The sequence below is a fragment of the Barbatula barbatula genome (genome assembly GCF_947034865.1).
Source record: "Barbatula barbatula genome assembly, chromosome: 18".
Classification (NCBI taxonomy): domain Eukaryota; kingdom Metazoa; phylum Chordata; class Actinopteri; order Cypriniformes; family Nemacheilidae; genus Barbatula; species Barbatula barbatula.
The window spans coordinates 16811276-16829927 of record NC_136781.1 but is presented as its reverse complement, the minus strand read 5'-3'; the positions used below and the strand labels follow the sequence as shown (position 1 = coordinate 16829927).

The 18652-nt window shown below is 38.3% G+C and overlaps 1 protein-coding gene across 1 annotated transcript in view; it reads right to left on the bottom strand.

The window, feature by feature from the left end:
• Positions 1-10722: 10722 nt before the first annotated feature.
• Positions 10723-18652, bottom strand: part of ids (iduronate 2-sulfatase) — an 11934-nt gene continuing 4004 nt past the window's right edge. Inside the window, exons 5-8 of the mRNA XM_079479471.1 lie at positions 18538-18652; positions 16745-16871; positions 15768-15941; positions 10723-13496 (exon numbers count right to left, since the gene is read on the bottom strand). The exon at positions 18538-18652 is cut by the window's right edge and continues 56 nt beyond it. Coding sequence (XP_079335597.1) covers positions 12970-13496; positions 15768-15941; positions 16745-16871; positions 18538-18652 — 943 coding nt within the window. The 3' untranslated portion in view covers positions 10723-12969. The remainder of the gene's footprint in view (positions 13497-15767; positions 15942-16744; positions 16872-18537) is intronic.

Sequence of the window (18652 nt, the reverse complement as noted above, 5' to 3'; positions counted from 1 at the left end):
CTACATTTTTAAAGAAGGTTCTTCACCATGCCATATAAGAACCATTTCTGAATTCACTCCATGAAGAACCTTTACCATCCAAAGAAGTTTTAGTTTCATCAAAGGTTATTTAGTGGAATAAGGTTCCATAAAGAAGTATAAAGTAAATCGTTTTTTGGGAAACCAGAAATGGTTCTTCTTTGGCATGGCTATGAAGAGCATTCGGCACCTTTTTTAGAATATGCAGAATATATTAGTTTATTCAACTCTTTTCTTGTATATTCCCATTATGAATCACAAACCTGCAACCTGTCTTGGTCTTTATTTGAGAAGTTGTCTACAAGAAAGTATTTGCAGTCATTTGGGTTTCTATTTTGGTTTTCATTTTATAGACTTTTTGAACCTAGTTGAATCGTTGTTCGATTCGTTGTTTTACTAGTCAACATTATGCAAATGTATTTGCCTACATTTGTCAATACACATACATCAGCAGCACATTTCTGTTACTCTCCGAACAGCGGATGATGTCATCAGTCAGTGCCCTTCTTTCATTGGCTACATCCATTCTGAATTGTAACATGGTAAATTGGTTGGTTGGCCAAATCACTGGTTATCCGTGTTTGCTGACTCTCTCTGCTGTACTTCCTCTGCAGTTCAACTCAACAAGAACCTGTCTGACATTCCTCACCCTTCGGTTCTGTGTCAGGGTTGCTATTTACTGGTTTTCATCTTAAAGACCTGCACACAACCCTCCACTCATGCGATCATCAGAATGACCTTCAGACCACACAACTACTATTAGCCTCCTGGGTTGTGTGAGCGATCCAGAAAAACTGCAGCAGATACTTCAGGTTAAGTCATTTGCTTTCCACATTCTTGGTTTATTTTTAACTAGATCTGATCGTGGGTTGTGATTTTTCCCCACAAGAATGATCTTGGTATTTTGCCCTACTCGTATTTAAGAGCCGAACACTTTGTAGATGTAGAAAATGACTGGCTTATACTGTATGTGATCATGTGAAACCCCCTACACAAATGCATACATGCTCTGTTCATTAGTTTTAATAAATTGAGGCTGTTTTTAATCCCCTGTTCTCTACAAGCTTTAGTAAAAAATGTAAATTAATTTCCTCAGACATCTTATTATCATTCTATGGATATTATGCTACAAGTTGCTGTTGCCTATAGAGAATTTGAAGCTTACGTCACGCCCTATGTTGCATGTTGCAGTGGCGCCACCATCTTGGGAGGATCATACCCCACTGCTATTATTGTGTTGATATGTACCTTTACTTGTTTTGTTTGATATATGGAGAAATCAAAAGTGAAAGAACCATGGGCTTTTCCAGTTTTTAACACAGCGAGGCAAAGCGACTTAGATTGCACCATCCTGTACATAATACAAGAAAACAAGAAAAACAAAACACTGCATTTAAAAGCACTAGCAGCCATCCTCCCAAGATGGCGCAACATTCAACGTGGCATGACGTCGATTAACAAGCTCTTTTGCTACAAAGATCTGAAGGTCATGTGACACTGACCAGATCAATTGGCCAGATCCAACCCGACCACTGCTGGGTCACCTTAAGTCACTTTGAGCTTCCAGATCAGGTGATAATATTCCCACTTTCTTGCCTGAGGTCATATTTGAGCCATTCGTGAGAAATGGATAGATAGAAGTCTATTTATCCCAGAATGATTACTACTTTAGCGTGAAACAACTCTTGGTTCTTGATAGTGAGATGGAGTGCTCCCATTCGTCCACTTCTACAAAAGCTCCATAATATTTTAAGCACATTTCAATCTTTTTAATAAACTCAGAGTTAGTGACTATTTAGGCCTACTACTGATCAAATATAGCTTCAGGGATGTAAATACCGTGAGAGGAAGGCAAGCAAAGCTATGCGGTTGTGACTTGCCGTGTTGTGTAGTCCCGTTGAAAATGTTCAGAGCAAAGTAAATTTGGTTGTGCCCGGGTGCTGGTTAATACTGTCAGCTTAATAGATATCAGCGACTGTGTGCTATAACAGATATTCACCCCAGCAAACCTTCTGTTTTCCAGACCTCAAAAATGGTGCGATCACTTAAAGAAACATTTTCCAACAAGCCCGTCCAGCAATCACATAACATTTCAATCCAAAGCAGGCGATACGAAGTTCTTCCAAAATCTTGGTAACCCACAACCTCAAAATGTCATAGCAATTACCCCTTGAAAAACATGAGAAATAGTACTTGCATGATGTGGTCATATGAAGAAAGTAAAGTTAAAGGGTTGCAGAAGGTTATATATCACTGAGGTGAATTACAGTAAACATCTACAAAATAGATTTTTTATATTTATTCAACATATCCTATTACCATATTTCTTGTCAGAACTCACTCAACCGGTGCATATGAGTCCACCGGGAATTCCTGAGGTTGATTTTCTTTTTGGTTATTAATAACAGGGCCTGTTTCAAGCCTCCAGAATATATAATGGCTACAATTAGAATGACTGCTTTTGATCCAAGCAAGAGTATTAACATTGCACGAAAACGAGAGATTCCACGATCAATCAAATTCAAAAGCGCACACCTCCTGTATGATCCCTCGCTGTGCACATGAATGATATTTTTTGACATTAGAATTATTGTTACTTTTGGCAAGACTCTGAATTGTAATGCTTTGCCAAATGTGAAGACATTTACCACAAGAACTGGGTGATGTGCAGTGTTAAACATGCATGTAGTCGTTGTGTTTTGATATTTTCAGACACTTTTTTTGAGCCAATTTTGTTTCGTACTTTCGTCACTTTACGAAACAAGTTACATTTTAGTTTAGTTTTTATTTTCAATTAATAATTGTACTGCCTCTTATTTCTGTTTATTGCTAAGGCAACATTTCTAATCATATGTAGACAAGATATTGTATTTTATTATAATTAAATATTGTAATCATATCATCAAAAATGTTTTTATATTTTTCGTAAACTTAGATAAGCTTATAAGAGACATGAAAAATGAAACATTTCTTTGTTCTGATGAACACGGAAAACGATATTTGGAAGAATGCTTATACCAAACCATTCTTGGCCAACATTGACTATACCATAGTAGGAAAACTTGCTTTATACATTTCTTTGTGCTGTTGAAAAATATTTGAACGTAGAAAACCAAACAGTTCTGGGGCACTACTATTGTAAATTTCCCTACAATGGTAGTCAGTTATATCAAATGTATCCAGTCATCTAGACATGCATACTTACAGAAAATTGCAGAGTATATTTTAGTCGGTCTGTTTCTAATAGACCCATGCCAATGTTTTATTGCATCTATGCTCAACAACATTAACTAATGCTTGGACATGTTCATGAAATTTTAAAGACAGAAAGAGAGAAAGCAAAAGGTTCCATTTCACCACCGGCAATTATATTAGTAAAGCCACATTGGGTCAATAACGTCCACCGAGAGGAAGAGCTCATTAGCCAGCAATTAAACCCCCTCATGAGGGTAAAGCGAGACCCAGTCACCCCGAATCTCAAAGCCCATCTTCACATGCAGCTGACTAATAAACCACCCTTTACCTCCTGACCTGCGGGTGATGTGTCCAAATTCAATTTGTTCATATGCCATTACAGTAGTTTGCATCTCATAGACTTACTAATGAACCGCATGCAGATGTTGGAGGTTTTGTTAGTGCCGTCATATGGCATTATAGTTCCGTCCTTACATTTCTTGCTTGTCCGTACGCTTAAGTTTAGCAGGCAGATCCAATAACTTTGTTTGGCCTGCAGATGCGTTTATACTGTACTGTAAAAGCTCAATTAGGTTCACTTTACAGCTTCTGCTGCTATAATGCACCCTTGCGATATCGTTTTAATATCAAGCACTTGAACGAATGGTTCGCCCAAAATCTGGCATCATTTATTCACCCTCATGTCGTTAGAAACCTGCCACTTTCTTCAAAAGAAGATAATGTCTTGGTGGTTTTGTTGTGTTGTTTGGTTCCCAACATTCTTCAAAAAATCTTCTTTTGTGTTCTGGAGAGGAAAGGAAGTTTGGAATGACACGAGGGTAAAGAAATTATGAAAACGTTGTGATTTTTGGTTAAACTATCCCTTTAAAAATGTCTCGAGGTCGTATAGTAAATACAATTCCATCTGCTTTTCAAAATTCTCTGTTAGAAATCATTTTCATCTCTTCATTTGATCTTTTATGCTGACATTTAGTAGAGATTGTTTTGCATTCTTCTCCGGGAACATTGTGTTTCTCGAACAACATAAAACTGCTTTATTACCGATAGTTCATTGGATATACAACAGCTATTTTTTATTTTTCCGAGGAAATTATATGAGGCGTTACAGCCAGTTACATCATGGGGAACTGCAACGCAATGCTGTAATTTTACAGCCCTTGTTCTAAGACGTGTGGGTCGTCGTGCTTTAAAACTAAGTGATGTATGACTGTTTTATCACACATAACTCGCTCCAGTGCTTTACCCAATTGAACTGTGCCCTGGAGAAACAGTCCCGCTAATTCTTTAGCTTCTTATCATTCCTATTATCACCAATGTTGGCAGATTTTCTCTCTCTCGTTTCTCATTTAGAGGCTGCTAGATGCTAGTGGTCTTCATTCCAAACTCCAAACCTCAGAGGTCATTACTGATCCTGTTTTCCCTCTCCGCCCAAGGATATGGACTGACTTGGTGGAGACCAGACAGATGGCTGTGCACCATCCAAGATGACAGCCCATCAGAACAGATGGCAATCTAAAGGGTACCAACATCAAGATCCACACACTGGAGGGAGAAGACTGCTGTCACACAGGCCAGACGTTACACATGGTGTGCTGCAGATTATCAGGCTTTTGTTAACAGAGAACAACCTATTTATAATGCGTCATGGGCATCACATGGAAGACATCAGTCATTACATGACAAGATCATTATTTACTGTAAGTGCACAGCGGGGTCATTCTAGGTTTTTAATATAAGACTAGAAAGATAATCGCGTTTACAGTGGATATTCACCATTTGTGCATTAAAATGGTGAATTAGACTTTCATATGTCTGCTCTTGTTAAGTTCACACATACAAAGGAATAGTCACATTTTACAGCAATGTCTAATAAAAAAACACACAGCATTATTAAAGTCATCCAAAACTGCCACTCCAGTGACAGTCTAAATATTTGTGAGGGAAATAATTTATATTTTGAGCATGTGAACACAATATGTTGTTGTGTATCAATGTACAAGCGCAGACGCAGATCTGAGAACAAGATTCAAATATGGCGGCATCTCATCGGTTCTTACATGTCTTGTGACATCACAAGGTAACCTGAAATGCAAAGTTATCTTCACGCCAAATTTGAACTTAGATCTGCTTGTTTACATGTTTCCATCCATAGTTGCAAATTTAACATGTGCGCAAAATTGGAATTGGAAAAATTCTCATCCAGTGTGTCAGTGAGGATGAAAACGTACCTTCCTGATGAATTGGCACCAAATTTCACCAAAAAAATCTGCAGTAAATGAAGCCATGAAGTTATATAGAAATATATAACCTCAAAGCGTGCAGACAAAATGTCATCTCGCTTTCAGATGGGGATACCTGCTCTTTGAGAACTTTTTAAGGAAACATTTTCATGACAGACTTTGGCTACAGCATTTCAGAACAACCCAAGCAACCTTTCAGATGCTGTGCAACAGGATTGGACAACTGGTTGGACTTTTCTGATGCGCATCAAGAAATGTATTTGGTAAATACATTTATTTGGTTTCCATTGCAGTTTTATTCGATAAAAAATGTCTTGATGCTGTTTTGTGCATTTAAATTGCTGGATGGAAACATGGCAACTGATACTCAAAATGTAATTCAATAAACATTACATATTTCCATACGTATGATACAAAGTATCATAACAGAAAAGAGAAAACAGAAGAAAGAATGTCATAAGGGTGAATAAATTATCATAACATTTTCAGAATGTATCAGATTCTTTTACAATTAATTTATAATATAGTTTATACTAAAATGTAATTTTCCCCTTAACCGCATCATGATAATATTTGTGTATAATTTTACAGTTTACAGTTACAGCGCATTCGAAGACAACATAAAAGCTTGAATTCAAATAAAGTTTTCTGTCCATCCACTGAAAGGTGGAAAGCATGTCTGTATGTTTCCAAAGATATAATCATATTTCTTTCATACAAACACGTACTACTTTATTTCAGTTTGAGTATTTTACTGTACACCCTATGCCAGCCAACTCTGTATTTGTGTTTCCTTTCACAGCGTCTCCCTGGAAATAATTGCGACAGAAATGCGACATATGCCAGCTGTCACTTGATAAGGAGGTCAAAATAGATAAATAGGCGTCTTTGAAGTTAGAGCTCATTAGACCAAGATGTTCTAAGATTGAAGTAGAGAGAGAGGAAATCTGGCGTTTCTAAAAACTGACCAGTGCTGTTTGAAGAAGAACCGTTTGCACACATTTGCCATCACGCTAAACTGTTTTCACGTCCTATCGCAAAAAAGAAATATGGAAACGGTGAAGTTAAACTCCAAGGAGTTACTGTCACTTATCAAACCATTGTCTCTGTGTGGGACTAATTCTGTAGCAATATGAATTTCTGTCTAACGTTGTTGACCATCACTGACTTTTCAGTGATAAAATCTATTCAGCCATTCGAGTGACACTTTCTAACCGATCCCCACACAACGCAAGTCCCAGAAACGAGCCATATTATGAAGATAATGAACATCCGTCTCCCCAAACACGTATTTTGCTGATGCAAGCCAACTCACCCCATCTCTGCGGGCTTCGCTTTGCCCGCTCCAACCAGGACTCTGGCTTGCATTAGTGACATTCCTAAATGCCAACATGGTGCCATGGGAGCATCAGGGAAAATAATGATGGAGTGCCCGCAGGTCGGCACGAGCATGCTTGTGCCAGATGGAGGGAATCGGATCCTGGACTATATTATGTGCATCACTTTCTCTCTTTTTTTATTTTGCTTTTCTTTCCCCTCTTGCTCATTTCCCTCCGGAGCTGCACAGTCATTAGCAGGTGCTCAGCTGCCAAACACCATCCAGCATGTGGCGGCTCCAACTTTGCAGTTCCTACAGGATATGGGTATGGGCATTGGGTATGACAACATCTAAAAATGCAGGTAAGCATGCTGTTGGCTTGCAGTGCACATGTATTGTTTTACATGATTTGTGTGTCTGTACGTCTGAAAAATCATCTATATGTATATAAGGTTTGACTCAGGGCCCATACTTGTAACGCTCCTGGCAGCTATTTCCATTCAAGCTCCTATACACCTGAATGGAAAAAGACATCTCTCACATGGTGGGTCGGGATTGTGTGCTAAAACGTATTCCACATTAGGAATCTGATTCGAAGTGTATCATAATTTGTGCTTCCTTAGCTCCATGTGAGTAAAATGGGTATTGTTCATAATGGGGGGAGCGAGTCATTTTAGCCCACTTGAATTTAGTCAACTGTGTTCTCCCTGTAAACCCTGCACGAACCCATCTATCTAAGGCGCATGAACATTCAGGTGTGAACAAACACACAACTGTCTCTTTTAACAGTGGGTTAATGGGTGCTGGCGCTGTTACTGACTTTGTTCAAAATATATATTGTGTTTTGCGAAAGAAAGTTAGTCATACAGCTTTGAAATGACAAGAGGGTGAGTAAATGATGACAGAATTGTCATTTTTTTTAGAACTATCCCTTTAAATCCCAATGAACAAAATCTAGTTGTACTTTTTTATACAATATCTCGTTTCACTCAGATTGTTGAAGTAAAATGGGTTCCGAACTGTGTTTTGTGGTGTCTTTAAAGCCAGGGGTTTGATGACAGCATATTTGGCAAGCTTTCATCTGCCTGCACATGCCAGTGCACAGCGATATGATCTGGGCACAAAATGGGACTGCTCGGCCTATAACACAGCATTGGCCCTAGGGTGGACGCCACTGAGCCAGACAGGAACAGCTTCCCCACCAAGAAACTTAGACCTCAGGGCCATGAAATCTGGCCCCAATCTGACTGGCACGATTAAACTCATGTGAGACACAGAGACTGTGTGTCGAAGTGCAGAATCAAACAACATACACAAGATCACAGAATATTGCAGCTTTTAGCGGAGATATGAGTAAAGATGTGAGATACGAATAAAATCGTTTTTTTTGTTTCTTTATTGTTACATATTTGTCACAGAGAATGGATTCAGACCTGATCCACAATGCAATATGCCAAAAAAATTGTAAATTATAAAGAAAGTATATATAGTTCTTAAAGGTCCTGTGATTGTTTTAAGGATTATTGACAGAAATGCAATATAGTATACATACAGTAACTTTGTCTTCAGAGGTGTGTTAAGACCTTACATAATGAAGCGTTATGTTTTCATGACCTTAGAATGAGCTATTTCTATCTATACATCTTGAATGGAATTCGCCATTTTGTTTCTACAGAAGCTCTAGATGCTGCTAAATTTCATAGACTGGACCTTTAAATCATATTTTAAATGAAAAAGTTTACTAAAATCTAGTTAATCCTCTGTGAAAAAGGAAAATTGCCCTCTTAGTTACTCAAACAACCCATTATCCACATGTAACTGTTCATAGGATTTTATTGCCACGAACGTCAGGAGGGAGAACCCAAGTGCAGGCAGCGGTACGGTAACACAAAACTATATTGATACAATTAAGACCCACAAGGGGGCGAATACCAAAACAAAACAATCAAAACCCACGAGGGGGCAAAACAGAGAAACAGGATTAACTAAACTTGACACAAGGCAGGAACTAGACGAGGTATACGGGAACAAGGATCAGTGGTAGTAAATCACATCAACAAGGCAAAACTAAACAGCACAGGACAGCAAATCCAATGGCATTACATAGGAGAACTAACAAGTGATAATTACAATAGGCAGGTGTGGGGAAAGAAACACTGGTGGGATGCTAGACGAGGGGGCAGGGTCAGGAGACGACACAGGAGAGCACATGGCCATCTTAACAAACAATGGCCATGTGCTTCCACACAAAACGCGTGGGACTGTCATGATCCTGCCACAAGAGTTGAGGCAGAATCATGACATCTATTACAGAAAAGCATTGTCATGATTACAAGCAGCCCTGTTTAATGAGATATACAAAAGCACTACAACAATGTCAAGGCATCTACGAGGTGTCCGCAGGTATCACGTTCCCAATTTGACTCAGAATGTTGCAGCTCGACTTTTAACGTAACTCGTATACTTAAACAGAAACATATTTCCCCCATTTTCGCTTATTTTCACTGGTTTCCGATCCGTTTTAGAATCGATTTTAAGATTGTAGTGATTATAAATCCTTAAATCTCTTTACTCCATCCTATCTATCTGATTTAATTAAACCCCGTGTTCTATCCAGGTCTTAAAACACGTTTTTATTCATTGGCTTTTAACTCAGTTTGAGAGACGTGGTTGTTCTTTGTTCTTTGTCTTTGTAGTAACTTACTGATGTTCATTTTATGACTTTTATGACTTTTTTGTACAGCACTTTGGTCAACTGTGGTCGTTTTAAATGTGCTTTAGAAAATTTTCAAACTTAAACATAAAATGCTGTATAACTAGATTTCATTCAAGTTCACCGTGCAAAGAAGAATAACCAGCTATAGATTAATACCTGTGGTTGGGTTTTATACAGAATAGTATGAGCAATAAAAGTGATGCTTGCCTTAACAAACGGCACTAATATGCAATTCTGAAACATTTGTTTTCATTCTGTATTACTGGGATTATTTCAGTTCAGTTTGTCCCATCTGACCCCTGAGCCTTGATTTTGAGACTATTGTAAATCACTTTGTTTTGCTGGCTCTTTGTGGGCCGTGTCAGACCATCAGAGCTCTGGAGACAGATCTCTAAAGAATCTCCAACTTCATTACGACAACGCTCATGATCACAAATCTAATTGCAAAAGTAATGGGTCACAGACTATTTCATAATACAATCCAGCTGTGTTTTATTGGTCCTGAGTCAGGGCTACAGCAAACAAGCCATTGTAACGTTTCATCTCAGAGCTTGCAAAAGATGGCATCTGCTTTTGTTTTTTCCAACATAATTTCAAGCCAATTCATAACTATTTTTAAGGTGGTAAATTTGGCAGATCTCATTTTTACTGCGTTTTTGCTTTTGGTTAGGTTGAAGGGTGGAGCTTCATTGTTGCTTTTTTCCATTTCATGATTTATACGAATTAGCCACCTCTTAAAATAGCTGTGAACTCCTGTGAGATCAGTAAACTCTAAGTGGAATGCCACAACATTACCAAACTGGTATTGCTCTTACTCATTTGAACATCATAACGGTTGTTGACACAGCACTGTATCATACAATCAGGGGTGGATTAAGGTGGACAGGGGCCCTAGGCTGTTCTTTGGGAGAGGCCCCCCTTAGGTGGCTCTCATATGCCTTTCACGCGTGCAGTATTTTTCGGAACGGGGCACGGTTTGCATGAAAAATCGCTCATGTAAAAGCTGTCCCGCAAACGGACCTTGTGCAAGCGCTTCAGCCGATTACAATGTATTAACTTAAATAAAACACATTTAAGAGATTATAGCGTTGGTATTTTAACTTGGATTTATGCAAGTGTGAGCCTGCATTGTTTTGCGCATTGGCAAATTAATGGTAATACAATCCTTTCCAGATTTAAAAACACGTTTCCGAGAGACTAATATCCAACAAATAGAGAAGGGATGTCTCTTTACAGAACATAAAATAGTTTTTATTTTAACTTTAATTTTCATGTGCCGCATGACGACAATTTATTCACCAGACCATGGAAACGAACTTTGAGACTTCACATGGGTATTGACCACTACCACGAAACATTGACATCTGACCCATCGGCATGGTTAAAACATATTTTTATCATTTCAATGTATTGGCCAATTTATTTATAAAAAAAACAGGTTTGGACACATCCAATCATTTATAATAAAAGTTGTTTTTACATTTAGCATAATACTAACTTAATCTTTTGATAAAGATAATTCACTTTTAAATCAAACTTCCTTTTTTAACCTTAATTAACATTTAAAAAAATCTGTGGTATTTGAGTGTTTATACAAAATTAAGGCGAGAGAGAGCAATGCACTGTGGGATTTTGTACTTTGTCAAGTTGACCAGCCATTGTTTTCGTTTTCCTCTTTCCACAAATATAAGACATTCGAAATTTGGAAATGAATTTGCAACAACGTAAGCATGAAAACCACCATCGACATGGACCCGTATTGCTAGGTATGAATACATTCTCGCTGTGCTTATGGAAATCAATGTTTATTATGCAGAGCGGTGATCCCTACCACGTCTGCATTGATTCTGTGTTTGAAATCACCCAACATAATAGAGTTAATGCAGACCATTTATCATCACAGAGTTGAATTCGGTTGCAGCACGTTTGCCATTTTGAGGACGGTCTTATATTAGAAAGCCAAATTAAACATTCTTTATTACTTACCACATATAAAACAACTGGCTCATCTATTGTAGTGTTGTCTAGAGGAAACTTGCAAACTATCTAGCTGTAAACTATGAAAATATCAGCTTCAATCAAGTCTGTGGATCCATCTCTTACTGCCCTGACCTTGCTTTTAGTTGACAAGGAAAAAAGAGACAGCAGTGGAATTTTCCGGACCAGCTGGCAATGAAGCCTGTCTGCTGAAGCTGAATACATTGACGGTCCCAAAGGACCCCTCAGTATTACACTCCCGCTGCACTTTTCTAAGAACACACTTGAAAAAGGGACAGACACCGGGACACGAATAACGCTCCTGCTTTTTGTTTTGTTTTTGGTTTACGAAAGAGAGAAACATATTTATGTTTCCGCATAAATATTGAATAATTTCCTCTGCAGGGGTAAACAACGCTACATCTAACGGCAGAGAGCACGAGGAATCCAGAATAAACATGAAAGCAGGTAGTTTCGCACGCAGATTTAAACGAATCCGGGCAGAAAACGCTGGATGACATCACAGGAAGCACGTGCTGGTAATTGAACAGAAGGATGCTGCGGTCGACGCTCGTCTTTTTTAACGGTAGCCAAAACATTCATCATTGTTAAACTATTCTCTGAGGTGTATCCGAGCAACATCATTTGCAAGTTTTCACATTTGAACATCTAATTACCTTGGCAACGGTGTTGTGGGAGAGCATGACTTGAAATTCTATATTTAAGTTGATTTTTATCATGCGGTCTGGAAAAACAAGAGCTTAACGCTGGCAGAGTCTCCGTCGGCCTTCAAGGCAAAATACAATTACGACTTAGTGACCTGATAAATTGCTAAAGCAGACTGCTGTCTGCGCAGAGCTTTCTATTTCTCCAAGACTTAAATTAAACACATTTCTCATTTAATCTGACGTTACATCATTCCGCTGCATCGCATTCCAAAAAGGACAAGGATATTAAACCAATGGACACGTATTTTTTACGCAATATTGACTTAAGTACATTAAAGGCAGCTAAGTGAGATGGAGGTAAGTTCCTTAGAAGTTCACATTTCCTTATGCATAAACGCATTTCATTTTTCAATTAACAATGCAGTCTAAAATCTGAGATGAAAACCTTTCGTTTTGCTGTAACAAACTGAGAGGGTGTGAAGGTCTTCTATAAAGATTTTCAACGGTCAAAAATATGATCGATTCAAAACAGATGTTAAAGAAAATGTAAGGATTGAGATTCTGAGAAAATGTCCAGGTCATGTAAAAAAAAGCCTATTTTAGGACCAACACGTTTTTCATGACAGTAAAGAATGTTTTTTATCAAACTGTCATCGCCATTATACAGAAAGTTGTACTTGTTAAATAAAACATTCAAAAGGGGAGCGGCTTTATTGGTATGAAAGTGATGTCACAATACAAATTTGTTGGTCCCGGTACTTCAAACGAAGTATCGTTTCTTATTTACTAACATTCCAGGATGAAATATCCACTTTACTGTCCATTATGACAAACTGATCACAGAACAACGTTTGATTTGAAATGGTTGCTGAAATACATCACATGATGCTTTAGACTGTCCGGCCATGACCTTTGCAAGCCGAGTTTACGCAATACCGCGCCATACCCAAACGCATTAAACACATTGTTGTCCTGTCCCGGGTCTTCGGCAAGGATGTACAGTTCACCTGCGTGGAGGTCCGTCATGTTAGGCAGACACTGGCCCGGGTCAAATCCCACCCATAAAGTGAACCGATAGTCCAAAGAGCGAATCGAGTAGCCCATGATGCGGATGTCAGCTAGATCAGGCAGGTCCGAGTTCTCCTGGATGGAGTCTGAGGGTCGGGGGTACTGACTGAATGAGTAACCTTCTTTGCTGAGGTGTCTTTCAGGGTTGCGGATGAGATAGGCCAGGTTTGAGCCCTCGGTGCACAGCTCCATCTTGAAAGATCGAGGAGGGCAACGGAGCACAGGACGCAGGCCAGCCAGGTTAGACAGAGTGGGAAAAACATCCACCAGCTCCACCATACTTTCAACCCCTTGGCCTGAGAACACACAATAAGGTGAAATGCACAGATTGGAAGCGACTCTCTGAAAGTGTGATAAAGATGTACAGTAGATATACAGTGTTGGTTCAATTTCTCTAAAAACCATTAGCCTACCCGGAATACTTTTCTCACTACGTCAAAAAGATAACCATAGTTTCTACATCCTCTACAAAGCAACAGTATATGCCTTTCATTAGTTGACCCACTGGGTTAAGGTTTGTCCAAATCTCACATCTCTTACATATAGATGGTTTTATTGGACGCATGCGACTGACCCAAAGTTAACTTCCGGTCTGTGTTTGGTTATAATATAACAATTTATATCATATTTAACTGGGTATATGCAAAAGGGACGATGACGTACTTCCGCTAAAATCTCAGCCAGCTAGGTCAGTTCCGCTCTCATAGCACTATAAGGGATTTTTCATGTGTTTAGCAAAAAAACGTTCAGATTTCCCCCAACCAACAGCACTACGCGTGAGCATTAATAGGTGCCTCTAAGTTCCCTTGGCTTTTTTTCATATTTGTTGATGTACCGTGAAACAAATAGCCTGAAGTGCTTCTCATCTTTGGTTGTTGACGTATGGCGAAGTGTTTGAATAATTAGACTCACGTTTTTGATCGTAATCCTATGTGCATCCTGAAGCGAAACGCCATTGTTCCCTATGGCGCCGGATGTAGCAGCCTGGCTGAGATTTAAGCACAAGTACTTCATCGACCCATATGCATGTACCCCATTTATTTTTATGTTAATTTATATTCATATTTGATTGTACATTAATTGTATTAAATTCAATTAAAACTATTCAACAGTTATCGATTCTTTGCAGATGTCTACCGGAAGTCAAGTTAGGGCCACAGAACGTTAGCGTCGCTGTCTATAGCAAAGCACATGGATGAAAGAATGGAACGTATGTCCTGTCTTTTTTCTAATGACATATCAAATATAGCAAACCTAATTTAAAGAATGGATTAACTGACAGTCAGCAATGTTACACAAACATTATGTCTGAAAGTTTTAACAAGAATTCGTAACTAAAGCGTATGTATATGAAAACAGATTTCTAAACATAGCATGAGATCGGTAGTTCTAGGTGTCCTAGGTCCAAAATGTTTTTAAAATAAGTTATTAACTCAACTGTGTTACACATTAAAGGTCAATAAATAAGCTAAAGGTACACTACCGGTCAAAGGTTTTTAAATTTTTTTTTAAAAAGGTTTTTAAAAAAAGGTTTCTTTTTGAGGTTTACATCTGAAGGTATATGCGTAAATGGCTGATATTAGTCTTATAGACAAAAAGGTAATTGTGCAAATATACAAAAAAAAACTTTCTTGCTCCTCCTTTTCCATTATTTAGTCAGAGCACACAATACATGGGAACTCCTTTGTCTTGGGGTAAAACATTCCTGCAAAAATTTACATTGAAGATGCTAAATTATAAGTATTTTATTCTTGTAGTCGAAACATAATCCTCACAGTTTTTTTATGTTACTCTACAGTTTCGATGAACTTACTAGTTTTCTAAAACGTGGAAAACCTTTTATTTGAAGGTTTAAATGATTTAAAAGGGGGTTGTGCTGTGTGTTAAGGTCATGCTTGAGTTTTGGGGGAAAAAACACATCTTCAGCAATTATAGAATGACCCTCCGATTTCTGTTTCCATAATAACGATGACTTCCCCGATTGGTAGATGACTTTTCAGTATTTTGTGTAATAACGTAGAAACATTTATCATAGCTTAAAAGGCTCAGTGCACGTGGTAACTCCATATGAAGAAAACGACTGGCATGTTCCTTAACATTGTGCCAGAAGATAAACGAACGCTCGAGTGAGGAATCCTTACGACAAATTTAGTTAGGAACGTTCCATTCAATTTAGTGATATGCTTCCAGAATATACTTTGACAAGTTCATTAGAGCAACAACAAGCAGCAATGCAGATCCAACTGTGAGAGCAATAACTCGTAGGACTTATTAGCTTCTCTATGCTGTGACATTATCATTACGCTCATTTCTCCAGCTAGCATCTTGCGACGGATGCTTTCTGAAGATCGCCACAAATGTGCCCTAGAGAGGTAAAGCAGGAGCCATCCTCACAGGCTCTCACAGAGTCAACGTCAAAAGCCCTAAATAGCCCATCAAAGCCCTAAATAGGCCCATATTTTTGCTTTTGCAAAGCCTATATGAAACGCTTGAGTGATTTCAGTCTCAGATTGTCATGAAGGATCCCGTGGTCTTCACGTGTTGACAGCTGTTCCGAGTAACATTACCTTTGCGAAACCGCTCCTGTGTGTTCTGAAACACGTCGACGAAGGGGAACGTCTTCTCTCCAGGCGGGGGTAAAGGTGAGGTCACACCTGGCTTAAATACGATCAATGGCACCCGGGTGGCCACATCAAAGTTGCTGTACTTGGCCCACTCGCCGTGTTCTCCTAATGACCAACCTGAGAAAAAGAGCAAACTGTGAGAAGCTATTTAAACTTGCAGATAATGGCCTTTGCTGACAGAGTGTTTCTTTGAGTTTGGAGCATGAGGCCGGCAGACCGGTGGGAGAGCAGGCCGCAATGCAGAACTACTGAAAATGACTCACTCTATCTGGGTGAGTTCAGCATTCATCACCGGGTCTTTAATGGTTAAAGTGAAAATAACATTCGACACCAACTGTAATGCAAGTGATCACAATAAAACTGTTGCGCGCATTAAAAATCAACGAAGCGCATGCTGCGTGCCGTGGAAGACAGTAACACAATTACTTATTTTGCAATATTAATAATCCTTATTTAATAATACACCTTTTTATCTTTTATTTTGTAATTCAACGAATCAACCATTTAATAAATGGTCCATAAAAGTGATTTTATGAACTTTGGTGGGGAAACCCTTCATTTCACAGAATGCAAACAACAGAAAGCATCTGGAAAATGCACATTTTGTAATTTTATTAGACTAATGCAAGTCCTGTTAAATTGTGTTGATTTGCAATTTTAACTTTTCTTGCTTTCATTTCTATTCAGTGGCATATGACCAATTTAATTCATTTGATTCCACCTCGTGAAGAATTGCTCAACCATGCAAAAGACATGCATTCCGTACATTTATACTACAACAAGACAACACAAATGTGATGATTGAACAAACAAAAACTTACAAGCCAAATTAGAATTAAAGTGACAAATCTGAGATTTAATATAAACCAAACACTTCAATACTGCCACCTAGTGGAATTGACAAAAACAACCGAACTAACCATGATCAGAGCTGAACACCACTATGGTTTTACTGGAGAGGCCGAGATCGTCCAGGGCGTTTAGAACTTTTCCCACTTGAGTATCCATATATGACACAGATGCAAAGTAGTGCTGTCGAATCTGCAACTGAAATGTGTGATTTTTTTAGTAATGTGGGTTAGGCCCAAACAAATCTCATGTCTAACATGTAACCTATTCATATAAAGAAAATGCAACTACAGTATTTTCTATGGATATTAATTAGAAAAATTAAATTCAGCAACTATTCCGTATGTAAATTAATCAAATCATGTCAAATATAACGTAACTGTCATAATCTCTATAGGGTATACAATTGATTCTACTTTTCTTCATTTTTAATGTTTCATTGGCTGAAAAACCAATGTTTGTGCGCAAACTTGCCTCATATGGGGCTTTAACAACATTTCTATGAATATGTAAGACTCATTTACTGTGAAGCAATTTAAGAGTACTAACTCAGTTATTTTACTATTTTCATAAATCAGCATTCAATCCAATGTGTGTTTTTGAGTGTTGGGCAACGATTAAAAATTGTAATCGCATGAATATTCTGTGTTTAATTGAGATTAACCGCATTAAGCGTAAATTTCAATAATGAATTCAAAAGAAGTGTATTGTGATCTTTTATTTTAAAAGTTTTGCTATATGAATGATTTTTACAACAGTATTTCCTTAACATAGTAGCATTGACAATTTTAACATTTCTTGTAAATCTCCACTTAAACATAAATAAGTTACCTGCCACTGCCAGGGCATTAATGTTCTGTCTAGTTTGATATAGAACATTTTTTATTGCTTATACATAAACTCTCTTTCAACACAAAGTGTAAAGTATACTGTATTTAAAGTGCATTCAAAGCACATCCTTTACAACTAAATTATTGTATGCTACTTTTTTCTTTACCTTAAAAGTCCTTAACACAAGTCCTTTAATATGAGTGAGCGTTTTGGGCCGTCCTTTGTTGTTTGATTAACATTATAAACAGAGCACTTTATTATGCTGCTGCCCCTTTAAGAGCGCTCTACACAGATATACGGATCTAATTGTGACACGTCCATTTTGTTTCCCAGCTGTTAACTTTTACATGGACCCTTTTTATGACGTAATTTTGTTTTTATTTGTCCGTTTCAGAGTAAGAAGACATGAAAGAGAACTCTGTTTACTAGTTTGTGCTATGACTCTATAGGCCCGGATGTTGAAACATGTTTTCTGCATTAGCCTCACACTGCATACAATACACGCAACACAAGTCGTTATCGTTTTGTACCTTAGCTGGGGAAATGTTTGTATTCTGAAGGCTACAGATTTCCTTCCGTTTTATCATTAATAGCATTAAATAAGCCTCTTACAGCCACGCATATTACGTCTTTGTGGGGTGAGGGCACTGATAGATAAGCGCTTGGCTGAAGGATGAGAGATGAAATGGAGTGGTTTGTTCTATCAACTCCGCTGTATGGATGAGATTTACAACATCTATGTAAGAGTACGGTAACGTTACCTTTCTCCATTCAGGTTTGGCATTTCTGGTTCATGTGGGCGCTTTAGCAGTCTTAAGGCCAACCCCAAATGCTCTCATTGGTTGAGACATGTGGTGACGCCCATGGTGACCCGATTCAACATCCCACCCCTTCTGTGACCCATGGTTTGTCTATCTGTACTGTCAGGAGCCAGTGCGCAACGCACTTTCGAAATAAAAATTAACTTGCCCAGCCCTTATGTTTTTTCAAAGATGACTGATCATAAACAAAATCTTTATATTGTGTGCTGTACCTGAAAGTCTTTTGGAATGGGGCCATATGGAAAGCTAAGGTTTAAAGCCTGTACATCTTCCCTTCGGCGAAGGTCAGTCCAGGGGTTGTAAGCCACATTAGGAAGTTTCTTGGGA